General features: G+C 48.6%; 3 protein-coding genes across 3 annotated transcripts in view; 2 read left to right on the forward strand and 1 right to left on the reverse strand.

The window, feature by feature from the left end:
- Positions 1 to 554: 554 nt before the first annotated feature.
- Positions 555 to 18,032, reverse strand: panx2 (pannexin 2). Its single transcript, XM_064318753.1, has 6 exons — positions 16,723 to 18,032; positions 9,114 to 10,135; positions 6,102 to 7,219; positions 4,475 to 4,613; positions 1,372 to 1,572; positions 555 to 932 (listed from the first exon to the last, which is right to left on the reverse strand). Exons 2-6 carry the CDS (start codon positions 9,340 to 9,342, stop codon positions 640 to 642), a joined length of 1,980 nt encoding a protein of 659 aa, XP_064174823.1. The 5' UTR covers positions 9,343 to 10,135; positions 16,723 to 18,032; the 3' UTR covers positions 555 to 639.
- trabd (TraB domain containing) overlaps positions 1,426 to 27,731 on the forward strand; it is a 36,317-nt gene continuing 10,011 nt past the window's right edge. Inside the window, exon 1 of the mRNA XM_064318757.1 lies at positions 1,426 to 1,564. The gene's annotated coding sequence lies outside the window, so the exon portion shown is untranslated. The remainder of the gene's footprint in view (positions 1,565 to 27,731) is intronic.
- On the forward strand, positions 23,912 to 25,664 carry LOC135245617 (tetraspanin-7-like). Its single transcript, XM_064318761.1, has one exon. It carries the CDS (start codon positions 23,983 to 23,985, stop codon positions 25,003 to 25,005), a length of 1,023 nt encoding a protein of 340 aa, XP_064174831.1. The 5' UTR covers positions 23,912 to 23,982; the 3' UTR covers positions 25,006 to 25,664.

Below are 27,731 nucleotides of genomic sequence, written 5' to 3' on the forward strand. Positions count from 1 at the left end.
TTAGCCTGCATTGCTTCAGTATATATATTCAGCTGTATCAATGGATGCAGTGTAAATGCTATATAAGAAGTTGCACAAGTTGCTCTGAATAAGAGCACCCGCTAAATGCCTGTAATGTGATGTATATGGTGCCTAAAGACTACGTTACTGATGCTACGTGAGCGATGTATTTAAGAATCTGTGTCAGGCCATACATTTGCATTTACATAATTTTACAGTCGCTTTTATCCAGAGCGGCTTATGAAAGTGTTTTTTGAATTCTATGACTACTGTCGGCGGGCGTGGTGACGATGCTTAGCAACCAGCCGCTGAACTCTTTTTTTTAATGCAGCCCTGCTCTTTAGCTGTTAGCGTGTCGCCGTGCGCTGGGTTTTGCGATGGGCGGCGGACAGGAAACAGATCTGGGATCGGTCTCCTTAAACGCAGCGCTCCACTGTGGTTAGCGGGCGCCCCTGAGAGCACTGTTCTGGGATCAGCCAGCCAGACCAACCTTCCAACCGTTCTGCCCGACGCCCGAGCGCAGCTAAAATGGATCCAGCGCGGCGGTGGTGGGATGAGCGGGGGGCGGAGCCGGGCGGGGGGCGGGGGGCGGTGGGGGAGGGGTCGTGAGGGTCGTCTTCGCCCCCCCCCTCCCCCTTCTCAGCACTCGCCGGCGGCGATCAGCTCCCCGCCGGGCCTCGCGGCCAGCCTGTCCCGCCTGGACTCGGCCTCCTCCTCTTCCTCCTCGTCGTACAGCGCGCGCCGGATGCCCAGCAGCGGGTGGGCGGGGTTCCGGCCGAAGGCCACGCCCTGGCCGTCCGGCTCCCCCGCCGGGGCGAGCGTTTCTGGGGGGAGGGGCTGGGTGGGCGAGCCCCCGTTCAGGTAGGAGGAGTTGGGCAGGGTGACTGCTGAGAAGGGCGGAGCAGGGGACTCTATCAGAGTGTCTTTTTTCTCTGTAGACAGAGAGAGAGTGAGTGAGAGAGATTAATTAAACACATGAATCCCTTTAATGTGTAAGATCACAATCAGTGCACCAGCATTAGAAGGTTCTCAAGTGAACATTCGAATGCTGATGTAACAATCCGTTCACCAGCATGAACATTCTAATGCTGATGTAATGATCACTACTGGTGATTGAAAGCAGTTCTAGAACAGTGCCAAAATTTTGAAAATACATTCCAAAAAACCTACTCTTTAAAGCTCTCATTAATTATTGCTCATTTACAGATCAGCTGGGATGTTAGCGAAGCCATGTACAGAAAACAAAATATTTGCATATGATATTACCTTTGTGTTACTGTTGGGACAATTTTTTTATTTATGAGGTAAGTATTTCGCCCAGAGAAATGAGTTTACAGACGCTGTTCTCTGCTGCTCCTGTAGGAGGCTGACCTGCGATGGGGGCGGGGACTGCGTGGACGACGGTGTGGGTCCCCTCGATGAAGACGCTGTCCAGCGTGTGCTCCTGCGGGTGGGGCTGCGATTGGACGGTCTCGACCTTGGTTTTCCGGAAGGTCAGGGTGTAGGGCTGGACGTCCAGGGAGAAGTTTCGGGCGTGCTTCTTCTCCAGGCACCCGCCGGTCAGGTCTGTGGCTGTGGGGAAGGGGGGGGGGGGGGGTTACGAGGGGGTGGGAGGGAATGTGCACGCACGTGGAGGAGTAAAAATATTATATATCCAAAGAATGTCACATCAGCGGTAAATGGACTGCATTTATGGAGCGCATTTTCCAGCAACAACTTACAATGAATGCCTTTCATTCACCCATTCACACACACACACTCACACACCAATGGCCATGCCTTTCATTCACCCATTCACACACACACACTCACACACCAATGGTGATCGAGGCAATCGTGCAAGGCGCTCAGGAGCAGTGGGGGGGGGTGAGGTGTCTCGCTCAAGGACACTTCCACACACACAGAAGACTGAGAAAGTAACTGATAATTCTCCAGTTGCCAGACAACTGAGATAATTTCACCCCAAAATACAAAATACAAAATTATACAGAATAAAGCAAATACTAAAAAAAAAATACATTGTGTAACCCCCTCTAACAGAAAATACAAAACAAATTTCAGAATATAAAACAATACGAAACGAAATGTGAATACAAAGCTTAACCCTCCTGTTCTGTTCATTTTTTAGGTACATCAAAAATGTTCCTGGGTCAATCTGACCCAGTGCATGTTTAAACATCCAAAAGTTGTCAGAAACCAAAAAATCCTAATGAACATTGTTTGGGTACCTCATTGCTAACAATTCAATCAAAATTTAGTGCAATGGTGTTATTCACCTCTCACAGATCATGGTTTCATTAGGATAATTCACTCGTTTTTCATAAAAAATACATGTTCAAACTCTCTTTTTTCTGTATATTGGAAAAACCTAGATATAAAATACACTAGTTTTACATAACATTTAATTTTTTAAAATTTGTTTTACATTTTTAAACATTTTTTTTTCATGGGGTGATGTTGCTAAATAGAGATGAGACACCTCTTCTGTTCAGGGTCAAATTTACCGGTTCACTTAAAATCAAGCCAAATGAGTCATAAGGATTTTATTGAAAGTAAACTTTATTTATGCAATGTTTAGAATGTTTAGAAATGAAGAAATGAACAAAAATGAACAAGAGTTGAGCAATATGAACGAGGCGTGTGTATGTGTGTGTGTATCTGTGTGTCTACACAGCACACAAGTGACATGTCGTCACGTTATGCTTTTTGCAAATGAATTTTGCACGTTGCATGTCGTGCTCATCTTGACGTCATGCTGACCTGGCACCTCTTCCACTTCCTTCTTCCCCCAGCAGCAACCTAGAAAGATGAGGGAGATGATTACTATGTCTTTTTGCTGATCCCGATCCCCTGACACGCACGCGCGCGCACACACACACACACACCACACACACACTTACTTACCTCAGGCACTGGTGTACTAGGTGCAGCCCTCTCCTGGATCTCCCTCACTGTGGCTGCAGTGGCTGGGGTCCTTGTGCTGCCTCCGTTGTATATGCGGTACCACCATATGCCTTCCCCAGCTCCTCGTGGAAGATGCGCCTCTTATACAGCTTTGACACGTTCCACTCAGGAAAAATCTCCATCCAGATGATGAATGCATTGTAGGCCGATACATCAATTATGTTATAAAAGATGCATAAAGGCCAGCACGCAGTCATTCGCTTGGTGCTGTAGGACCCCGTTACTTTGTCCAAGTTGTTCCACCCCCCCTTTGGTGGCATTGTAATCTAGGATCATGCTTGGTTTCTGGTCCTCTCTGATGCTGATTTCGGCATTTTTATGGAGAGTGCTCATGAGACACTAGGGCTGTGGTGTCTGTGAAGACAAACTTGGACAATTGAGGGGCCCTATACTTGATCACCAACAGTTCGGCATATCTCCACTTTCTCACACTTTACAGGTGAGGTAGGGATAATGGATAATAAGGAGAAAGAGTGTTTGTATGTATGTGTGTATTTGTGTGTGTTAGATTGGGGTGAAATGTGTGTGTGTGTGTGTGTGTGTGTGTGTGTGTATCGGCATGTATTACTATCTTTGTGAGAACCAAATGTCCCCACAAGGATAGAAGGATGAGGAAAATTATGCAAGATGGGGACCTTTTGCTGGTCCCCACAAGTTCAAGAGGGTTTAGGGTTAGGAATAGGGTTAGGCATGTATTGGTTGGGGTTACGGAATGAATGTAAGTCAATGGGAAGTCCTCACATGTATAGCAATACAAACGTGTATGTGTGTGTCTGTGTGTGCGTGTGTGCATGCGGGTGTGTGTGTGTGTGTGTGATTGGGGTGAAATATGGTGGGAGGGAGTAGGAAATACCTTATGTCTCACATCTGCAAAGAAAGAAATTGTCTAAATTTAACTCTTCTGACCCCTTTTAGCCTCCACTTTCACTGCCGGGTCAAATTGACCCGAACAGTATCTCTGTGATATAAACATACAGGGGGGGTTTGCAAATACATGAAATGAACGATTTTCATTTAAAATGTTGATTACACTAATTAAGGCCAGTAGAAGAAGTTTCATACTGAAAGTATTTTTCCTAGATTTTCAAACTTTAAAAAGGGTCAATTTGACCCGCAACATAACAGGAGGGTATACAAGCTTGAGAATGAAGCACAATGCAAATTTAATTCTGAAAAGAAAGAAGCCGGTGAACTACAATCAAGATGGACGCCGGTTGGTTTTGTCAGGCTTGCGGGTGACAGATGTGAGCCTGGCTGCTTACTGATAGACAGGGATGGACGAGGATGCACCAGCTGATGATTCAGAATGTATTTACGGCACTTTTTTTTAAAGTAGCATTGGCATGAAGCTCTGCACGAAGAAACGTTATGGAGAAGAAAAAAACATTTTAAAAAGGGCTTGTGGTCAAGTTTTTGAAGTCATTTCCTGACTTTCGGAAAAGATAGAGAAGATACATTCTGGGGAGAAGGCGAGCCTGGAAACGAAGAGAACGTTCTGGAAGGCCGGTACCTTTGGAGATGGGCGGGTGCTGCGTGCTCTTGGTGTCCAGCTGCGGGTTGATGAAGTTGTCCATCACCGTCTTTCGCCGAACCGGCTTCAGCTTCTCCGGCTTGGCGCTGTTCTCCAGCCGCGTCGTCGCCAGCGGCTCCTGCGCGCCGAGGGGAGAGAGCGGAGAGAGAGAGCGAGTGAGGGGCTTCCCCTTCGGACGCCCCGCCAATCGCCACCTTAACTGGATGGGCTGAGCGCAGAAGTGAGCTTTTGGAAAAACCAATCCGGATTGGATAAGATTGTACCCTTGAGCAAGGTACTTAAACGGAATTTCTTCCGTGTATATAGATACTCAGCTGAATAAATGGATGCTATGTAAAAAAAAAAAATCCAGAAAGTTGTGCAATTCTCTCTTGATAGGTTGCTGAATACCAGTAGGAATGACTGTGCACGTTATATAAATAAAAACGAATAAATTAAATATACAACAAATTAAAACAAGATGATTGTCCCACAAAACAGCTCATGAATGAGGGATCATAATGGTATTGAATACTCAACACACTGTATAAATGTGTGTTTACATACATCTTTGGTCAACCAATCATTTCATTTGAGTATCATATTTAGCAAATTTAATATGAAAATCTGTTGAGGTATCCACAACTCGCTCCTGCATGGTTTTATTTTTATATTTGATTTCATGACTTTATTTCCATGTAAAAATTTTGTGGCGGTGTAATCTCATGAAAGGCATGACAGGAGGCCTAATTCCAGCGAGATGCAATATACACACAAAAGACCCGACCGCGAGAACAATTTTACAACAATATAAAACCAACAACATAAATGCAGTGCACATACTGCTGATATATTGCGTTCAAAAATGTATTCCTGGGGTGTCTAGTGGCATAGCCTGTACGACCTCGACCTTTAGAATCCAGTCGCATGTCTCTTCCTGTCTCTCGCTCCCCTTTCTTTCTGTCTCTCTACACTGTCCTGTCCAGTACAGCTGATAAGCTCTAAAAATATATATGTATATATATTTTTAAAATGTATCTCCCCCCCCCCCCCCCCCCCGGCCTGGATGGTTTCAATTACCACCAACCTTTTGATCATTAAAGGCTGTTGAAAAAGTCTTCAGGTTGTCACGCTTTTCCCCATGAAAACTTGTAGACACAGTGACACAGTGCTTGTAGACAGTGCATTTTGGGTCGTCGCTGTTTTCACACCTCGGTTTTTGGTGACCGTGTCTCCACACTTTCAATTATAAAAGGAATCCGCTTGCCACGTGACACGTTACGGCAACTGAGAGCACTCTTTGATCGGACTGATGGACCAGTCCTTGAATGTGACCGAGGGACAAGGCACGGTCTATTTCCGATACAATCTGGCCTTAGCAGTGTAAACCCTCCTTCAGCAGACATTTAAAGAGTCTAACTGAGAGCAGCTAAGAGCTTGTTGCAGTAAAGGTTATGATTACGGTTGGAACAAAGCCAGCGTGTACAGGAGACCCCCAGGGTCAAGTTTGAGAGCAATTACAGTAAAACAGAAGGGACTGCTTTGCTCTGATTTCCTGTAGTGAGGCGTCCGATTGGTGGACACAGGGGAGAGTCCGACTCTCCGAAACAGGGGTACCGGGTCCTACCTTGAAGGGCTGCGGCAGGGGGTTGGTGGAGGGGATCCACTTGATCTTCTTCCGGGGGCGTTTGACCACCAGCGGCGGCTCCCCGCCCAGCTCGCCGACGGCCAGCACGGCGGGGTCCAGGCCCGGGTCCACCGTCTGGATGCCGGACTCGCGCACGGTGGGCGTGGCGTCGTGGTTGGACTGCGCCAGGGCGGCCAGCAGCTGGCGGACCACGTTGTCGTACATGAGGTCGCTCTCGTTGGTGATGAAGTCCAGGCGGTTGAGCGACTTGATGTGGTCGCGGTTCTCGTTGCAGAACATGGCCAGGATGTTGATGTCGCAGAACTGCGAGCGCTGCCAGCGCCGCCGCGTCTTGATGCCCACCTTGTGCAGCTTGTCGAAGACGAAGTTGGACTTGCGCACCACGAACAGGTGCAGCAGGTTGAGCAGGATGATGACGTTGACGCCGGCGAGCAGGCCCAGGTCCACGGCGGCCATGATGCGCTGGAGCTGCACGGCCGGCAGCTTGCAGTTGACGTCCAGCCGGTGCGGCGGCGGGCTGCTGACGTCCGGCAGCTCGCCCAGGGCGCAGGTGAACTCGTTCTGCCGCTGGCGGGCGTAGTAGGCGCTCAGGTAGGTGATGGGCATGGAGCTCAGGCAGATGATGGCCAGGTGGCGGGCCAGGTACAGCTTGGCCAGGAAGTTGCTCTCGCCGCGGCGCTCCAGGTACTTCTCGAAGAGGTTCTGCTCGGGGCTCTTCTCCTTCTCGGCGTTCTCGATGATCTCGCGGCGCTCCCGCTCGGTGATGCCCGGCCCCTTGGACTGGATCTGCTTCTCGATCTTGGGCGCCCGGCCCTCGGCCGCCCGGTGGTAGCAGTTGTCGATCTCGTGGAGCAGGAAGTTGAGCTCGGAGGTGAGGCGCGTGGAGGCCATGAACTCCCAGCCCAGGGCGGGCAGGTACATGATGCCGGCGAAGGCCAGCAGGGCGTAGGGCAGGAACTTGTGCTCGAAGAGCGAGGGCCGGAGGGCGGGGTCCACGCCCGGGATGGCGTCCCGCAGCTCCGTCCAGCAGTAGCCGCGGGCGTACAGGGCCTGGTCGCGGGTGAAGTTGTGCGGCGTGTAGCAGTAGATGGACTCCTCTGGAGAGGGCAGAGATGGGGGCGTTAGCGCAGTTTTTCAGTATATGGGTGGGCAGATATGGAGAGGGGGGTGTTAGCAGTTAGCATAGTATAACAATATATGGGTGGACAGATGTGGTGAGGGGGTGTTAGCGTTTAGTGTATGGGTGGACAGATGTGGTGAGGGGGGTGTTAGCGGTCAGCATAGTTTTGCAGTATATGGGTGTGCAGATGTGGGGAGGGGGGTGTTAGCAGTTAGCTGAGTGTAGCGGTATTTGGGTCAGGAGATCAGGGAGCGGGGCATTAGCGGTTACCGGAGTGTAGCAGTATATAATTTTGGAACCTAAAAGGTCAGATACTTTCAGGAAGGAGTATTACTGCTCCTTCCTTTTTATGAACATAAATGACACAACTCAAGACATAACTGTTATTCATTACTGTTATAAAAGACATAACTATCATTCACTGCATAAAATGAGATACTGCTTTAATGTTTCGCCCTTTCTATCCACTACCAACATTTCCTTAAAGTAGCTTATGCTCCATAGCATTCTCCAACTCCACCCCAGGGCCCTCTTCTGTTTGCTGGTTTAACTTACAGCCAATCTCTCGCCCAATTAAGGGTTGCTGAAAACGTATGTTATTTTCTTAAACACGAAGCAAGTTTGGCTCATTTTGAGCTTTTAATTTTTCCACAAATATTATATAAGTTTCAGCGTCCACACTTTCAGCAATTAGAGCCCCAGTTATCTCACTGGTTAGTCTATAATCAATTTAAAATATGATTAATTCCTTTTTCCCTTTTTGGAATTGTTTGCCAAATATTACATTGCAGGAAAGGAAACTATCAGTCTGACTGGTTGTCTAGGGGTGTGAATGTGGAGCAGTGGAGCATTCCTTCTTCATGTTTAGCATGTTTAGCTAGCTTCTGGCACATTGTGGCCGTGCGAGGGTAAACCGTCCCTCGGTGGACATTAGAAGTCTTAATTAAGAACCGTTAGCGGCTTGTTACGGTCGAGAGACCGCCAAAGCATCTGGAAGTAGAACCAGCACGCGCAGCGGGGGGGTCCGGGACGAGTTTGAGAACCCCGGCGTCCGGCCGGCCGCGAGCCGCCGTTACCGCGAAGCCGGCTGCGCGGCCCGGCCCGCGTGCGCGACGAGCGTGCGCGCGCCGAGAAATACCGAGCGTTCGCGAGCCGGCCCTTTAAGAGCCCGGGCGAAGATGGCCGACGCTCCGAGGAGGGGCTTGCACCAGTGCGGGGGAATGCGGATGAGAGAGCCACCCCCCCCGCCCCTTCTCCGCCCCCCCCTTAAGAAAGGAAAGCACTCAGTCGCAGCTGGTTGATGTTGCTATGCAGAGAACCTGACTCAGCACTTTCCTCAGCGGCCCAAACCAGCCCAGCCTCATCTCCATAAGGGTCTCACGCACTAAGCGTGCGCCCTTATCCTTTAACAAAGATGGTCAGGCAAGCGTACTGATACGCTTATTTGATACAAATAAAGGGCAGGTAGTCCCTAGTCTGGTAGACTGTGACCCTGGCTCAGGAGAAGCTATGCTGATCTGCCGGTGTTGGGTTTCGCCAAAGAAACCAGGTGAGGTGTGTTAACTGTCTAATCAGCTGCGTCGATTGATCAATTAAGTTTCAAATTTCATACACAGCTGGGCTTCTGAAAAACTACGTATAGTGTATGACGTAAGTACACACTTTGTAGGATTATGATATTGAGGACACAGAACTGCCTAAAAAGTCTACCAGCACATGCTGATCCTGGATCAGTTTATCCAGCTCGAATCAAAACCCTTATTGTTATGCAAATCTGCCGCAGCTGATCTGAGGTCAGCCTCGGGGACGGGAAAGCCTCAGTCCCTGACGCAGCGCGTCGCGATCGCTGCGCAGTTCCCGCGAGCGCTCACCTGCGAAGTTGCGGGTGAAGACCAGGGTGACCAGCAGGATGGGGATGATGACGGTGCCGATGGTGACCACGCGGTCGAAGGGCAGCTCCAGCTTGAGCTGGACCATGAGGCCGGCCAGGGCCCCGCCCTTCTCGTCCTGGGACGAGCCCGGCAGGATCAGCTCCTTCAGCTTCTCTCCGGCGAGCAGAGCCGTGGCCATGTCCAAGTTCTGCTCGAGGAGGTTCTGCATTCGGGTCGCCGGGAGTCTCTCTCCCAATTATCCCTCCCCCTCCACCTCCCTTCTCCTGGTCCCGCGGGCTCTTGGGTGCCTGGGCCTCCCTGGCCCAGCCGGGCTTCCGATTGGCCGGCTCTTTCTCACTGAAGGGGCTGGCCGCGGCTCATTGGACCGTCGAGCTTGTCGGCCGACCTTGCCGAATGACGGACAGCGTCTGTCTTTTTTTCCAACTGTCTGGTTGACTGTCACAGCCTGAAAGATCGGCTGTCTGATTGTATATGACCTGCTGGCTCACTGACTGACTGTTTATAGCTGACTGATTTATTGATTGTGTATGACCAACTTACTGTCTGATGGTGCGTGACTAGGATTCTGACTGATTGTGCCTGATTGACAGATTTGCTGACTGATTGTGTCTGAACAGCTGACTTGCTGTCTGATTGTGTGTGACTGGCCTGTCCGTCCAGGTGACCGGGCTGTGACTTTACTGGTATTAGACTGCCTTACTGATGTTCTGGGAATGCCACTGTCCCTCACTGCATACCAGATTGAATTATTCTATATACTCACTTTGATAAGACTGCCCATTTCACAGAAACGAGTGTCTGTTTCTTCTAAGTTCCTGTCCTGCTTTTAAAAAATTATTTGTGGTCTTACCAGTGGTGTAACTGTCTATGTCAAGTGCACTCAAAAGTGCACTTCAAGTGGAGTAACTGGCTTGACCGGGTTTCGAGCGAATGCGGTTGTCTGCTCTCGCATCTGTCTTAAGAGCACACGTACGGTTTCTCCTCGGCCCTGATTTGTATTCCTGCAAGAGAAGAACAAAAAGCAGGCGCTTGATACTGTGAGAAACCAATGCACACAGAAATCTAAGACACTGGGGGTGGGGATGGGGGGCATTGACCGGCATCCAGAGGAGCCCAAATCTAGCAGATTGACCATAAAATCGCCATAAATCAGGAAGCGGAAATGGCTCTTGTTAAAAGCAGCACTGGGACAACGAGTGAACTGGCGAAAACGAGGGGCTGTCCAAATAGTTAAGACACGCAGGGAAAAGGCTGTAACTTACCCGTGTATATTTCTGAACAGGATTCATTCAGAACTCGCAAACAAAAGAACACACCAGATGAAGGGAAAAGCAATCAAACGGAATCTGAAGCAGAGCCCTTGGGTTAAAGATGTAAAGCACTGATAACCAGCACTCACATGGGCAAAATCCCATAAGACTGCTAAATCAATGGCAGCTTGTTTGCAGTGAATTCTCTGTGCCGTTTCTGAGCCAAGGCCTTTTATTATAGGGTATTTTAAACTATTTTTAGGATGCTTCGGTCTCATTACACTGTACTGTCTAATATCGGCTTTTTGGTAATGATGTTACAAACGGCCACAGATGTTATTTCGTATTTTGTGTGCGGAACTTGTCGAATTTCCACGACAAGACCGGAGGATCAGCCTTTTGGACTGGAATATCAGCGCCTTCCCGGGATTTTTGGCGGTGCCGGCTGACCCAGGACAAGGTTACCGCTCTCTTAACCCGCGCAAGAACCCGCTTAGCCAAAATCAGATCCGAAGACTCATTACTCCACACTGATCTACCCCTCTGTCAATAAGGCTTCACACAAAGATTATTCTGTCAATCATTTCCCATGAATCCACCCTCAAAGTGGACAAACGTTCCTTAGGGAAAAGTAATCCACTGCACGTATAATGAAATCAAATATTCTGCAACCATACTGCAACCAAACGTATGGGCAGATCTATGACTCTGCAGCGTGCTGCAGCACGTTCTGTCTCTGCGACGGACGTGTGGGCGTGGACGTGGACGTTCGTGTGGGCGGACCCTGTGATCTCCGAGGCTCGGCTCCACCCCTCGTCGGCGGTCCGTGTTGCGGTCCTCCCCGGGAAGCTCTGATTGGACGATGTCCAAAAATCCCAGAATCCTTTGCGGCGCTCCCCCCTCGGTAAGGGCTTTCCCGTTTTTTGCTCGAGGTTCCCGCCGGCTTCTCCGTGACCTCCATCTTTGAAATGCGCTGCTCTCCCCTAGCGGGAGGCTAATGGCACACAGCTGTGTGGAACAGACTGCCAGGTCATGCAATCGAGGCAGAAACCCGGAGGGGGGGGTTGTTCAGATCCAGGCTTTGACGCAGTGCTGTGTGTAAAAGACAAGCTTGTGTTTTCTTAATGGCCTTTTCTCATTATTATCTATCCTTATATTCTTATGTTCTTAATAGATGGCAGTTATTGAGCGAGTGTCATAATATGGTCTTTGGCCTATGAAGTAAATGCCCCCTGTATTCAAAAAAAAAAAACTTTATAGCGTCCTTTTTTTTTAAATTATCTAATTTGACTGCCCAGGCATCATCAATCAATCACCAATCTGGGCGAAATCAAGTCCGCGCGTGCGTCCCCAAGAATACGCGCGGCCGGACTCGCCTTCGCTCCTGCCCCGCAGCCTCCGCTAAATTTTGTGAGTCCGTTCTCTGCGTTGCGCCCAGGTGATGTCACCGCTGGACCGCTGTATGATGTGGTATTGTAGTATTATATATTCATGTTACCTATGAATCGATTGAAATGAGCTGCATGTTTTCAGAAGGTCCCCTTTAAGGCACTGTAGCGTGTAGAACAGGGTGAACTGTGCCACTGCCAATCAGGAATAGGGAATAACAATGTACTTCTGCACCCTATGGGTATCCGGGAGGCAGTATCCACCAATCAGTGCTGGCGTTGTTCTGTTAGCCGTCACCGGCCTTCTCTGTGATTGGCGGAGGGCCTTTCTATTTTTACCCGTGAGGTGATGTCACGGCGGCCTTATCCCTGTTTCATTATGCATGCTCATCGGCAGGCTGTGCGCCTGTGTCATTACCGATTCTCGCTGAGTGAGCAGGGGAGAGGTGCAGCTGGAGAGAACTCCGCACAGCACCACTCCCCCCCCCTCCTCTGCACACGCTCTCTTTCAAATTCAAATTCAAACTGTCATTTTTGAAATGCAAGGCACCTGTAGCGCAGCTGTCAGTTTGTTTCTCTGCGGTCCGCTCTCCGAGGGCTGATTTCCGCCTAAGACCCAGATCTTCTTTTGTGTTGTCGCTTTCTCAAACGTTCTAGCGCTCTCTCTCACTTCCATCCTGGATCTCTAAACTTCTTGCCTCTGACGCCCCCCCCCCCTCCCCCGCCCCAACGCTATGATCAAAGCCGTAGATGACACCGGGGTTGTTGTGTGACCCCAGTTTTTGGGGGTTGACAAATATACAAATACGGACACAAGCGATAACAAAAAATGAAAATAAGGGGTTGTGGGGGTATTAATTATCAATTAAAATAAAACAGTTACAATAACAACACAGTGTTTTAAATTGCAATATAATCTCATCTTTGCTAAAGAAAATGTGATGCTGTATTTTCCTGTGCAACATCCCTCAGGCTGTGGCAGTCTCTTCCCATCTGCCTGTCTCTCCCTCTCTCTTTCTCTGTTCTCTTTCGTTCTTTTTTCCAGTTCTCTGTCTTTAAATTTGTGTCTATTTATCTCTTTTCTTTCCCGTGCCTTTCTTTTCTGTCTCTCTCAGTCTGTCTCTCGGTCTCTCTGTCGCTGACTCTCTCTCTCTCTCTCTGTCTCTTTATGTCTCTCTCCCTCCCTGTCGCTCTTCGCGCTTTCGAACCCTCGGCCGGCGCAGGACCCGAGTCCTCCTTGTGATAAATGATGAGAAGTCGCCGCACCGTACCACACCGTACCGCACCGTACCGCACCGTACCGCACCGTACCACACCGTACCACACCGTACCGCACCACACCATACCGCACCATACCGCACCGTACCGCACCGTACCACACCGTACCACACCGTACCGCACCACACCATACCGCACCATACCGCACCGTACCGCACCGTACCACACCGTACCACACCGTACCGCACCACACCATACCGCACCGTACCGCACCATACCGCACCGTACCGCACCATACCGCACCATACCGCACCGTGAGGCTCAGAGAGCGAGCTGTGCGAACAGACAGTGATGAAGCTCTACTGGGGAAATAAATAGTGTTCTCCAGCGAGCCATGACTCATAGGTGCAAGGACGCTTTCAGAAAGCTCACCCGTAGCCAGGAAATGGAGAGGGCAATGTTAATATAAAATTCAGCACTCCCTGCTCCAAAACATCACGGTCCGCCCAAAAATCTTAAATTGATAATGACTTCTATAAATAAACGGGTCTCCATGTGACATAACGGGATATTGTACGTATAATGCACGTGGTGTGGAAAGATAGATTGTGTAACACAGGACCGACCACTGTGGGTGACTGGTTTTGCGCACATGTTGCACCCCTGCCGATCTGGCGCCGTTAGGAACGTCCGTGGTACCTGACGCACGCCAGCGCTCTGATTGCGGCGATCGGGAGCAGCCACAGAGTGTTCCGTCGCTGCTTCCCGAGGACGAAACTGAAGGAGACCCGGGGACGTGCTGGAGGCGGGGCTAACCGTGCACCGACCAATCAGAGCAGGGTGTTCCGAAATGCCTTTTAAAAATTTGACCCAATGCTGATTAAGCTCGCCTAAATACAAACGCACACTGCATTCTACTCACTCTCTGAACAAATTGGACTGAAAGATCTGTTTTAAAAGACTGAGTTCATTCGCTGTGTCCCTCTATGCCAAACAGCTGGTGTCATTTCCAGATACTTTCCCGTTTGCAGTTGAACCTGGAAACCCAAAAGCACGTTCACCCGCTGTCCGCATTACCTTTACATTTTCACTTATGCTTTTAGCTGACCTTGTTATAAAGCGAGACTTCCAATTAGCGCTAATGACTAAAAGGCCTATATTCGTAAATCACCAACATTCCAAGTAGCCATTGTGAGTGCAATCGTTGGGCCATAACACGACGGCAATAGATAATCCTTTGTCACTAGAATTAGCATGGGTAAGGGAAGGTAAAGAGGGTTTTTTTATGGGGTAGGGATATACAGTATGATAGACAGAAGAACTTGTGGAAGAGGGGAATTGGGGCTGAGGCAGGAGGAGAGGGGCGAGCTGGATGGAGAAGGGTGTCAAATGACCTCTAATCTTAGAGGTCATGTGACCTGGGCAGAACCAAATCTTTTTGCTAAATTTAAGGAGCAGCCCCTACAAGTACCCTACATGTCACAGTGTTGCAGGTCACTGTGTGTCATAAGTGGGGCTTATACATTGTCCAGAGGCACAAGGGTCCCTCTTAAAATTTTATTTTTCCATAAGGTCACAGTGGCTTAACCTATAGACTACAGTACCCACCACTGAGTCAAGCCTGACTCCCCAAGGGGTGTCTGCTTCTACTACAAGAGGTGGCAATCTATGGTCCGCATTGGCAACTGCCTCTGTGAATAAATACTTCCTGATGGTCATGTGACATAATTTTTTCCCACAGAGCAAGCCCTTCCTCTCTCCAGTCCAGACCTCCAGACCTTCACTGCCTTACCAAAAGTGTGAACTTTGACCGCCTGTTTAAAAAACATCGGTTTGTCATTGAGCATAACATGGAGCTGTAAGCCTTTTTGCTGCTTTAAATAATATATATTGCATGTTGTTTTATATCCATTCCCTTGGTTTTTTGTTGCTCTTTTGAGAGACATCTTAGGAACCTTAAGGCGAGGGACCGTGTAAATCACTCAGCATAAAAGCGTCTGCTGAACTAATGTATAAAGGATGGGAAACCCGTTACCTCACACGAGAGAAAGTGGTGTTTTTTCATTGTTTTCTTTTTTTCACTACAGGCTTTCTTCGTGGTCAGGTGGACCCTCGTGATAGCGTAAGTTAAGTTTTAATGTCACTCCTGCATATGCGTAAAGCCCTGGCTACATAGCTAGCGGAACTAGATGAACCCATGTCAAAATATCAGTGGGTGCACTCACTTTGTAGACTGTCCCTATGAAATCCAACTCGTGAATTTTGCCGTCTGTACTTATAACCCCCAGATTATCTTTCCGAGATACCACCTTGCGCCCTTCCCGCTAGCGGCCCGCGCGCAAATAACGCTTTCCGCTTTCCAACCTCTCATCATATCCATTTTGTCGCTTTAAAACCAAAAGCCAGAAATCTGTTATGAAAGTGTTTTGCACAAAGCTTGACTGGAAACTATTTTATGAAGAAGGCCTGTCTATTTTTCTGTGCGTTTTTTTGGTCAGAAACCAATTGCTTCTCGTGCAAGTGAGCATCTCGGTTGTGAGTTGGGCACATGCCAAGAGTGCCGTAATATTTGCTGGTTTAGCAGACACCATACCCAGACGCTTATTATTCTACATAAGGCAGTATCTGTCGGAAGATTAGAACCCACAACCGTGCCCTTGCCTCTTCTCTCAACTGCAGGTACCGGTGTGTCTGTATGTAACGGATATTAAAAGAAAGCGTGCTTTCCTGAAGTTATGAAACAAGCTAGTGCTAAAGCTATCAATAAAAATGACCTTAGCATTACATTGCCCTTCTGGACAGAATCGCGAGCTGTAGCCCGCTACAAACCCCAATTGATTTGAAATAAAAGAAAGAAAAAAAAAACAGACAGATAGCCCTTAAATGAACATATAACACTGAAGGAGGAAGCGTTCAAAAAAGTGAAATCATGTTATGTAAATACGGGCAAACAGTGTACAATTAGAGGGCAAGCTACTAAACGGCCAATTTGAATTTTGAAGATCAATTGTTATATAGGAAAATATATTAAGAAATACAAGCTTGAATTCATGCTCGCTGTCCCTGTCAGTTAAGTCATCACTCATGATTCGTTTATTCAATGTCGACCAGTTCTCCAACAGTTCAAGTTGTTTTAACACGAATGCATTGTTTGCGTCTTGGCAGATATGAAAGTTACAAGAAGCTTCATGTATTTGTACTGAAATTGTTCATTAGAAATGTATTTATTGCTATCGGTCGTTTTTGTCATTTTTGGAATAGGCTACAGTTGCATACGCGTTGAAAATATCATTGCCTCGCAAGGTCTGTGCTGCCGTTGTTGCATAGTTGTCAGTGAAAGTTTTTAGACGTGCTGTGCGTTTCCTATGTTGCAGCAATGTCAAAAACTGTCTGAGCAACTTCAGCTACCCAGAACAAATCCCGGTGTCAGACCCTGACTAATAATGCAACGGTCAAGAAAATTCATGCGGAGAAATAAAGACGGCGTGTTACAGCGATGTGAATAATAACATAAAGATGTTAAGATGTTTGAACGGAAAGAGGGCAGAGCGTCCGGGCTTTTGCTCACCTCTCCTGTGCTTCTCATCTGAATTATCTTCCGTTCACCTGCACGTGTCGGTTACGGCAGGTTTTCTAAAGACATTCAGTAACCAAGCGTGGCCGTTTAAGACTGTGAACATGAACGCCATACATCTAACATAGAATGATCTAGATGAAATTTTATGAACTCACCCGCCGTTAGGATCTTCGGCGCCCCAAGGGTTAATCTGCAGTGCGGGCGAGCCGCTACAGCGTGTATCCGGCACCGGTTTGTTCCGCTTTACCCCACCTCCTCCTCCCCCTACCGCTTTCTCTTTCCTTCGTTTGCCTCACAATCAGCGATGGTAGACGCGTGTTTTCGTTTGGGCTTGAAGTTGTGCGCCCCGTTACATATAAATCTGCTGTGTACCTCCACCCCCTACTGTCTTAGTCTCATTTATGACGGCTTTTGACTGCCTTTAGATTAGTTATTTAGCAGAATAGCTGAAAGACATTACACAATGGGACAGCATAACAAACTGTACTCTGTTGACGAACGGTCCTGTATTTTTAACGTCTTGCACATGTCGTACCAGGACACTGGTAGCGCGAGCACCGGTGCAGGATCTCGTTGCATCATGTAAGAGGAGCTGTCCAGCATTTCAGAAGCTGTGAGGTCGTAAACCCACTCGCGCGCTGAGTGTATCAACTCTTTGTTTCCCATCCATTACGCCGTCTCGCCCAAATATCACTTAGTTAAGAGGTAGGCGTTGGTTGAGCAGACTCTCGCGTCAAGAGGTCCCAGTGGAGGACAAACAAGAGCACACCTGCGAACGTTCACCATCTTTCTCTGTCGCTCTCCTCTCAGCATCTCCGAACGCCTTGTTGCTGCTTCGAGATCTCTCTGAGCGCGCGAGCGTCCTTGTGCGTCTGGGGGCGCGGTGCGCATGTTTGACAGTTGTATGTCTCTTCATGTTATAATTTTTTTGTCTATGTGAGTTTCTGTTGATGCCTGGACTCGGCTGTATCCGCTGTTTGCCGTGGTGACAAAATGGTTGCAACAAGAGAGCCGACATTAGCTGATCATATTATTTTGTCGATCTTGTTATATGTGCAGCATGTATCGCAAAACGTGAAAGAGTAGAGTAGATTGAGAATATTTATTTGATTGAAAAACAGGAAACTCTTATTAGGCGTTTCGGAGTGCGTTAATATTTCATCTGATGCTATCAAAAAATATTGGCTTCGGGTTCTGTCAGTGTTTTGACACTGTACGTGTCTCCCAAGTTCGAGATAATAGTTTACAAGTTGTAGATCGGAGATGAACTTTCATTTATTGATTACTAGTTGATGCACTTTCGGTTGTCCAGTCTACATCCTACCGTATAGAAAGCTCTCTTCGAGCTCGAGAGAAGTATTGTGTCCTACCAACGCTGAGACGCCCTCGTTCCCTAACGGAGAAAATACAGCTCCCTATAACCGGTTCGCGCCGGTTTGAGAGTCTCTCCTCGCGGCTGCTACCATTGAGGGGTATAAGGTTGTGCACAGCCGCAATGTTGCTTGAGTGCAGGCATCTGCACAACACGCGTTTCAGCCGCCAGTATCGGCGACGAATAGCATTCGCGTTTAAAAAGCTCGAATCAGATCACTGGCTGCGTTATAGATATTTCTAAGAGTATTCTGACTGAAGGATGCCAAGCGGAAGACATTGTTTTGTCAGGGTATTAAGATCTGAAGTCTGATATGTTATATTTCACATTCGCATTGTCCATATAAAGTCCGAATAATTGCACTTCCTCCAAAATCTTAATATTTGTTATTTTATGTGTGTATGTTAGCCCTCGTGTCCATTCGTTTAAGTGAGATTTATTCAAGGTCATCTGACAAACAAACTGACATTAATTACAATATATGCAGTCAATATTAGAGAACACAAATTATCTGATATTTTTCTGGCCGATTTGATAGAGAAGTGCATATCGCTTACTTTTTAAGACAGACTAAATCGATGGAGAAAAATTGCTTTGAAAATTATTATCTCTGACAAATCAGAAAGTTGACCGTCTAGTTATCGGCTGTCTACTGTTGCATATTTTCTGTTCGGCCTCAGAATGGTCAGGTGGGCTGTCATTGGTGGCAGCTGTAGATGGCTGGAGATCAATTGGGTAGCAACACCGGGTCCGTCGGGCGCGTATTTACGGGGTACACATACATAACTCAACGGTCTCTTGCCCTCGCGCGGCTGATTCCTCACTCTGTCCTTGGTGCTGAAATGCCAACCGGTGACCGCGGCCGGAAAAGCGTTAGTTCCTGACCCCTTGTGCAGCAATCTCTTCGGGACCTTGCAGAGGGAGTCTAGTAAACCCGCACATTATCAATTCTCACGAGCAGAGTGAAAGTGAAGACTAAGCACGCTCCCATTGGTCGTGTAGACTTTCTAATATATTCGACATCAGAACAGTATTTATTCAGCTTCTCTCGCCCCTATCTCACGCGCTCTGTTTTAGCTTCGCACCTGCGCCCCAGATCAATGTCCTATCAATCATTCATTTGTCACGCTTGAAAGGGGGCAGCCCGTGTGATCATCAAGCAGTGCTCCTCACTGTCGAAACAGTAGCGGAGACCCACTGTGGATTCAAATTGGTAATCCAGATACAAGCCCCAAACTGCTTCTGCACGCGACGAACTAAAGGAAGTTTAACACGCAAAGGCCCAGTGTCCTGGATAGTGCATCCATCTAAAACAAAAACGACTAGGTCGCGAAGTAGTCCTACCGAATTTTTGAGGCTATGACTAGTGGTTTGAATCTTGCAGTGAAGTCTCTGTAGTTCTGTTTGTGTGGTCTTTTGTTGACAGTTGTCAAGTTGTCACTGACATATCCACGCCCGCCTCCTGAAGAGTGTTTCTGATCTGTCGGACAGGTGTTTGGGGGTATTTCTTCATTATGGTGAGGATTCTGCAATCATCATTTGTAGAGGTCTTCCTTAGCCTACCAGGCTGAGCTCACTAGTGCTCTCTTCTTCTTGATTTGGCCCTGGAGTACAGGGCCAAATCAAGAAAAAATATGTCTTTGTACCAAGGATTATGGAGCTCACTGTATGTGAAGTCTTGCTTTAGATCGCGGTATGTTTGAACATACAATTGCCACATAGATATAACTCTAAAATAAATTGCTATGCTTTCATCTTCTCTGTGTTGCATCTTGTCCGTTTTGATTTGTTACTGAGAATTGTGCTGTGTAGAGCACAGGTTGGCTTGTAGATGCTAATTAAAGATTGTAATGCTGTCATTGTGATCAGTGATGAAAGCAAACATTGCAGTGCAGTTAGTTGCTAATTGCCTTTGTTACTTGGATGTTGTTAGGCTCGTTGTATTTGTAATACAAACGATGCGGAAGTCATTTGCATTTGTATATTTACAATACGCACGTTTTGTTTTTCTTAGTCAGCTGCTTTAGTGTCTTTTATATTGTGTATAATTCTGAATGGCGCAGTTAAGGTGCCAACAGGGTGTGTTGCAATTTGCTGACGGCCATTTGAATCACGTAGTTCTCTTTTCTTTTGCCAATAACTTTTATTCTCTTTACTTTTCATATGCTTCCCTCAAGTGCCAACCCTCCACGTGCACCCAAGCCAAAAAAACCCTTATGAAATGTAAAAACAAAACTCTGCACTGTGGTGGAATGGGGACAGCAGTCCAGAGTTAGTGTTTATTTGCAGGGTGAGGCCGGGTTAAAAAAAATGAATAAAATCATCCCGCCCCCCATCCTCTGATTGGCTACCGCAGGCGTCCCCTTACTCTGGTCCTGGATGGCAGCAGGAACTGTTCATTTATTCCCACATTAATTGATAATTTAAGTACTGAGCAATAAAAGCCCACATGCCCTTGTGGAGGTGGGGCGAGAGAGAGAGAGAGAAATAGCGATTGCGAGTGGAACGGTCAGGGGAGGGGAGGGGAGGAGATTGGCGCCGACTGTCGCCGACGCGACGATTTTTGTTTTCTTTTTTCCGCCCCTTTGTTTGGCGCTCCCCAGACGGTTGGCGCCCGTGGCGACCGACTGCCCTTGGCCCCGTGCCTAGAACCGGCCCCCGACTGGGGTGAGAGGGCTTTCACCGAAAGTGTGAACGCTTCATTTCACATTGGATCATTCAGCGCCCTCTAGAGACCAAACATGAAATCATAAGAAGCAAAAAATAGATTCAAGAATTTCCATACAAATGTGATTTACAGGAAACGATGTAAAACAGGAGTAAAAAATTAAAACAGTGAACACCAGTGCACACCAAAATTTGAGATGAAAAATAATGAAATAAATAGGAGAAAATCAGGTAAAAGCCAAGTTAAAAAACGTCAGTTTTGAGCTCACATTTAAAAATATCAACCCTTTCAGGTGCCCTCTGATCCTCGAGGAGGCTATTCCAGTGACTGGGAGCAGAGCAGCTAAATGCTGCCTCACTAAAGGCTTTTCCTTCTGCTTTTCGGGGCAGTTAAATGGTTTGACCCTGAGGGGCTGGACTGGTTCATACATTACAGGCGTGTGAGGCGTTGATGATTGTGTTAGGCTTTTTGAGGCATGTGTACCAAGAGCGGTGGTTCCCGATCGTGTTCCTGCAGCTCCGCCACCCCGTAGGTTTTCATTTCGCCCTTAATTTGGCACACCTGACTCTACTAATTAGCAGCTCAATGAGATCTCCAGCTGTTGAATGAGGTGTGGCTTTGTTAGGGTTGGAATGAAAACCTACAGAATGGTAGATCTCCAGGAGTGGGGGTTGGTTACCACTGACCCTAGAGTATTTAAGCATAGACATACAGTTCGGTGCAGTTATGTTCATACCAATTCATATCCATTGAATCTGTTTTATGAAGAGTTGGCGTGTAGACTGTTTAATGAAGCTAGTTACTTACCAAGCAGTGTCTGTGTGCATGGTGTGTCTGTGGTACTAGACTTGCTTCAAGGTCCATGTCTTAGAACTGTCCGGTGATCGCACTATATTTTGTCTCTTGTCAGATTGAAAATCACCTCGACTGGCGACACTTTGTCTAATGCGCATTCCTCAAAGCGCAAGGCAAGATCAAAATCAAGATCGCACCTGTCACACAGATAAACACCTCAGATATTCATAACTGATCAAGATTTTTGCAGTGCGGAAAGGCCCCTAATGTTGACTGAGGCAGAAGATGCCCCTAAGCACCGATACAGGACCAACTCGCTCTATCCAAATGCGCACCTTCACCGTCAGGAAGGAAAATGCAAAACCAACTCGAGTCGAGGCCCGTCCGTGTTCGCAGGCAACTTCCTTCCCCGACAACTCTTGTGTTTGTGTGTCTTGCAGCACCCTCTAGGGGGCTATCGGGAACATTGCGTGCAAGTTGATTGCTGTTGCCTGTTTGTTTTACATGGTGTTGAAATATACCCACCCAAGTGCCTTTTTCTGTGCTGGGCCAATGAGGTGACAGGGTTTTCTGCCTAGAAGACAAAACTGAGCATGCTCTGACTGCAATGCTTTTTACTGACATGCTCACAAATGTAAACTGTGCGCTTGAGTTTTTTGTGTGTGTGTACGTGTGTGTTTGAGTGTGTGTGTGCGAGTACATGCCTGTGTGTGTACACACACGCGAGTATGTGTGCGGGCTTGTATGTGCGTCTGTTTGTGTATGAATTCTCCATGTGTTTGTGTGTGTGTGTGTGTGTTTGTATGTGTGTACATGGATGCATTTGTTTGTGTGTGTTTGCGTGTGTGTGTATGTGTGTGTGTGTGCGTTTGCGTGTGTGTGTGTGTGTGTGTTTGTGTATTTGTGTTTGTGTGCGTGCGTGCGTTTGTGTGTCTGTGTGTGTGTGTGTGTGTGCGTGCGTGCGCGTGTTTGTGTGTGTGTGTGTGTGTGTGTTTGTGTGTTTGTGTGTGTGTGTGTGTGTGTGTGTCGTCGCGCGTTTGTGTGTGTGTGTGTGTGTGTTTGTTGTGTGTGTGTGTGTGTTGTGTGTGTGTGTGTGTGTGCGGTTGTGTGTGTGTGTGTGTGTTGTGTGTGTGTGTGTTGTGTGTGTGTGTGTGTGTGTGTGTGTGTGTTTGTGTGTGTGTGTGTGTTTGTGTGTGTGTGTGTGTGTGTGTTTGTGTGTGTGTGTGTTTGGTGTGTGTGTGTGTTTTGCGTGTGTGTGTTTGCGTGTGTGTGTGTGCGTGTGTGTGTATACGTGCACACGTTCATACCGAAGGCTGTTCGGCTGAACGCCTGATGACTCTTTAATCAGCGAAGTCCCTGTTTACCGGCTCATTGTAATACAGACCCCATAAACCATTATGGGCGCCATAAACGCCCCTCCAGACTTTCTTCCAGGGCGACAGACCCGGGTTCCGACAATAATTTTCTGACAGAATGACTTTTACTGTGAGCGCCGCCCGCTTATCGCCGCGCTAACGACCGCGGAAGCGCTCGGCGTGGCGTCACACCCTCCGTCAGAGGAAGGGGGTTCGCCCGCCGAATCCCGCAACCCCCCGCGCTTCGGCGTCTTGCGTATTTCAGTCGGGCGCACGGCGGCGGGCTAAAAAAAAAGCCTTCAGACCCTCACGTTTTAGCCTCGGCAGATACGTTTATTCGTTTGGCCGCGTCCGTGAAGTTCACGTCCCCCCCCCCGTACGAGCGAAAGAGCTCTGCGCTAGCTCGGCTCCTAGCGGTCGCGTTACGGGGGGGGGGGAAGGAACAAGTGGGGAGAAAATGTTTTCCTTCAGAGTGTGAAAACGCACTCTCTCTCGGAGTTGATTTAAGGTGAATCCCCTTTTCGCCGCACGTGCGGTCTACCTTCCGCACGTTCCCCGTACGGTTTCCCTGTGGACGGAAAGCGCACGTTTTTTAGAAGAAAAAAAAACGCTGTGTGGGAAACCTGGCGCATTCTGGCTGCTGCAGCCTGGCCGGTGTTGATGAGGGAAAAAAAAAAAAAAAAAACAAGAGAGAATGCAGAACAATAAAGTCACTGACTGCCTCCCAACACTGAGGGGAGGGGGGGGTGGGGGACACTGGGGGAGGGAACCATGTCCCCGCCCTGACGAAAAAACCCCAGAGTGAGTGAGAGAGAGACGGAGAAAGAGAGGCGGAGAGAGAGAGAGAGAGAGAGAGAGGATGCAGTAATTATCGTAGACAAGGAGAGAGGGAAGGAGAGAGACCAGGTGGACGGACGGAAGGCTTGAAATGAAGAGATAAACAAAGCGGGGGGATGAGAAACGCGCGGGGGACGCAGAGGGGGAGCGGGGGTCTGTAGATGCAGATAACGCCTCGGAGATTTACGCGCTCCAGGGGGGTGTCGGCGGCGGGGGCGGCTGGGGGCGGGCTCGGGGGGAGTTAACGGCGAGCCATAAAGAAGACCGGGGGGTAGAGAGAGAGAGAGAGGGAGAGAGAGACCGAGCGAGGGAGGGAGGGAGGAGGAGGGGGGGTGGCGGAGAGAGAGGCTCGGTAGAAAAGGAGAGGGGAAAGGACCGAGCCAGTGCCATGAACAGCGCCCTGCCGTACGAGCCGGGCTCCAGGAGCGGCGAGCGGGACCGGACCTCTGCGGCGCGCCGCCTCTCCTCGCCCAGGGGGCTCCTGCTGTCCTCGCCGGCGGCCCACCGCCGGCCCTCGGCTCCCCCCGCCCTCCTGCCGCCGCCCTGCCAGCAGCTGCAGCACCAGCGGCTCTCCTCCTCGCTCTGCTCGTCGGCCTCGCTGGCGGCCCCCGCGCCTCCGGCCCGGGGCCCCTGCCGCTGGCCGCTGGGCGTCATGGCCCTCCTCCGCCTCAGCCTCCTGCTCTTCAGCTGCCTCTTCTGGGCGGCGGGACTGGCCATCTTCACCCTGGGCGTGTGGACCCAGGTCTCCCTCTCCGACTACATGCTGCTGTCCGCCAACAGCTACCCCAACGCGCCGATGGCCCTCCTGGCCACAGGGGGCGCCATCACCGCCTGGGGATTCCTGGGCTGCCTGGGCACGGCGGCCAGGCTGCCCTGCCTGCTGCGGGCCTACGGCTTCTTCCAGCTCTTCACCCTGGTGGCGGGGCTGGCCGCCGGGCTTTCCGGCCTCTTCTACCGCGAGGACATCGCCGAGGGCTTCCGCAGCGGGCTCCAGCGGGCGGTGGCGGCCTACGGCGAGGACGAGGGCCGGGCCAACGCGCTGGACGGCCTGCAGAGGGCGCTGCGGTGCTGCGGGGCCGAGGGCTGGGAGGACTGGCTGACGTCCGACTGGACGCCCCTGGGCCCCCCGGTGAACGACTCCCGGGTCTCGGTGCCAGACAGCTGCTGCGCCCGCCGAAAAGCCTGCTGGAACCGGCCCGTCCCCGACGAGGGCGACGGGGGAGGGCCGGAGGCAGCCGGGATCCACCGCCACGGATGCTTCCGGAAGGTCTTCGGAATCGTCAACGACAACGTCTTCCACATCGCCGCCACCGTCCTGGGCCTGGCGTTCACCCAGGTGGCCGGCATCGCCTTGGCCTGCCTGCTGGCCAACCGGCTGGCACCCAGGGGCCAGCTCGGGGGGGGGCACTGACGAGGGGGGAACACCATTTCGGACTGGACGGGGACCCCAAAAAATTCCTAGGGAACCTCCGCAGGTAACGCGACTACCTTGCCGTGTATCGAAGTACTGGATTCCCCCCCCCCACCTCTTCCAAATGATAGAACCGGGGAAGAGACAGAGCAAAGGCTAACACAGACGGCGGTTTGGACACGGAACCTTCGTTCCTCTGCTTATGGCTAAAATACGTCATTAGAAAACAGCTGAAGGTTTCATGCTAGCGTATTTCAGCTAGTTAGTCTGCTCTCACTGCAAGAACCAAACAATAAGTCTGCCTTAAAACTTACAATTTTATTTATTTTTTTTTTTGCTAAATAAGACAAAATGATTTCCGAAAAGGTGGTGAGGTGAGAGTTTTACTCATTTCAAGATTTGGGGAAAGACAGTTTCACTTGTCAAGCAAAATGCAACAAGCTAATATTTTGTCCTGGAGAGAAAAAGTCATAAAAATATAAGATTTCAAGTTTCATCACAAGACTAAAACACATCAGACAGACTTAACTCTAACCCGAACCCTAATCCTAATTTGAGACAGACTTATTTTTGTGTTTTTGCCGTTTCTGAGCCTGTCCGAGGGACAGATTTTTGTGAATGCTGTCTCTTCCCTGTTTGTTGGGGAGTGATGGGGGGGGGGGGGAAACCACATACTTCGGCCTGGTCAGTGCACTTGAAGCTCCTTGGACGTACTTTAATCGGTTTGGCCTGGGAGATCTGGTCGGCGGTATCCTGGACAGCAATGCAGACAAGCTGAACCGTATGGGGAGAAGGTACTGACGGTGCCGCTCTTGCCCCCACAAAATCCACCCGGGTCAGTGTGTACAATCTGTCTGGAGCCAGCGGGGTCAACAGATACAGCACCAGTCCAACAACAGCCTGATTATACACCGGTCTCTTTGGTAAGGAATGGACAGGATCTACAACAGATTCCCAGCTTCGACCGGTCTGTTTGTCTGGCCTGTAAATTTACTTTTACAACATGGAGAAGGGGATTTTTTTAGCATTAATTTACCTGCTTTGTGTGGACAAACCTCGCGAAAGAATAATGATCAGAAAAGTGCACTGACAAATATAAAGAAATAAATATAAAGTTCTGCTATGTTGACCTGTGGACCTACTAAAACAGTGCTGTTCAGCAGATGAGCTGCATTCGGGGGAAACCGCACCGATAAATAATTCTTGTTTCTTGCCGATTTGTCTGTGAATTAAAACTAGTTAATATTTCACATTTGCAACAAAACAAAAAAAAAATCGTATTCACATTTGCATGTAGCATTACCGGTCAGCTCGTGTGACTCAGAATACAAAGGCTAAAATATTGTTCTCTGACTCTTCTGAATTGCATGCAAACACGATTGGGGCAGCAACAATTCTTTTTCAAAATCCGACGTTCTCACACAAGCACATTGCTGTGTAGTCACGTTTCTTTTTCGCTTTGCGTATCGTCCTTAAATTTGACTCCAAAAACTCGGGGGGAAGAAGGCGCAAGTGGTAAATATCTGTGGGTTTTTAAAACGCTTTTGTGGCTGTGTGGGCATTCTCGTGCTTGTCTCGTGTCCATTTGTGCAGTCGATGAAGGGTCTCGTGTAGGTGCTCTGTGAAGGAGCCGTGTACTCACACCGAATGTGTATTTCGTCAGCCTCCTCTCGATTAGGCGAAAACATATCCCGCGACTGTACAGTGTTTAAGCTAACGACACAGATGCTCCATTATAACTCAAGATGTTTAACGCTCGAAAGATTCGTTTGTGTGTCCTGTCTCAGCAAGAAGACATCGTATGGTTCACACCAAGAGCCGATGTAGAACGAGACCAGTGTGTGGATTTTGCCTCATCTGAAATATTTATTGACCTTTACCTTATAGTAAAATAACAATACGTTGTGTTAAAATTCGTACACATCCCGATGTGGCGGGGTTTGACTGTATTTTGTGTATAGGTATAAGTGTTCTTAAATATTTATCTGGGCACTGATGGTGATTGAACAGTACAGACTTACTGATTCACGAAATCTTGTCAGCACTCCTCGCATAACAACGAAATCCTATGCGAGGGAAGGGGTCATTTGTTGTCATGGCAATTTCCTTGATTTTTATGTGACAAAATAAAGATTGTGCTTATATTCTGGGGGAAAAAAAGGGTTAAAGTTTACGTTGTCTCCTATTGTGTGTTTTTGTATGTTATGATGATGGTTTATTTTGGGGGAGGGAGGGAGAGGGAGAGGGAGAGAGAGGGAGAGAGAGGGAGAGAGAGAACACTGTGTACACTGAAATAGGGAAAAATGGGCGTTGTCAGATCATCAATCCTGCAGACTCCTGCATGAGTCTGCCTACACTGTCTATGAGATGTGATAAAATTCAGTGAACGCACAACATAAAAGCTGTTTTTAATTTTTAAAAATCTCAGCTCCTCTGGTGGATGCCAGTTGTCAGATATGTCCTTTTTTGCATTTTAGGCTTCAGAAAGAAAAAAAATACTGAAAAATGGAAAATGGGATTAGGAGTTATAAAACCTGATTTATCCCATAGTTCACAGTTTGACAGAGACAAAGCATCCGTCTGCATCCATAAAGTCGTAAATAAAGATTCAGCTCACGATTCTGGAAAGATCCTAGGTCAAAAGCTGCCCAAATGATGAATCCTCTAGGAGAGTAATTGGTTCTGGCTTTATATTGCTTTTTCGGCAGCTTGTTTAAATCAGGTCT

This window comes from Anguilla rostrata, chromosome 19, assembly GCF_018555375.3.
Source record: "Anguilla rostrata isolate EN2019 chromosome 19, ASM1855537v3, whole genome shotgun sequence".
Lineage (NCBI taxonomy): Eukaryota > Metazoa > Chordata > Actinopteri > Anguilliformes > Anguillidae > Anguilla > Anguilla rostrata.

Coding starts and splice junctions, on each gene's coding strand:
- panx2 (XM_064318753.1), bottom strand. CDS start 9,342: ATGCAGAACCTCCTCGAGCAGAACTTGGACATGGCCACGGCTCTGCTC. Junction 1,573..4,474: donor GCACCCGCCCATCTCCAAAG/GTACCGGCCTTC, acceptor CCTTCCCCACAG/CCACAGACCTGACCGGCGGG. Junction 933..1,371: donor AGTCCCCGCCCCCATCGCAG/GTCAGCCTCCTA, acceptor CTCTGTCTACAG/AGAAAAAAGACACTCTGATA.
- LOC135245617 (XM_064318761.1), top strand. CDS start 23,983: ATGAACAGCGCCCTGCCGTACGAGCCGGGCTCCAGGAGCGGCGAGCGG.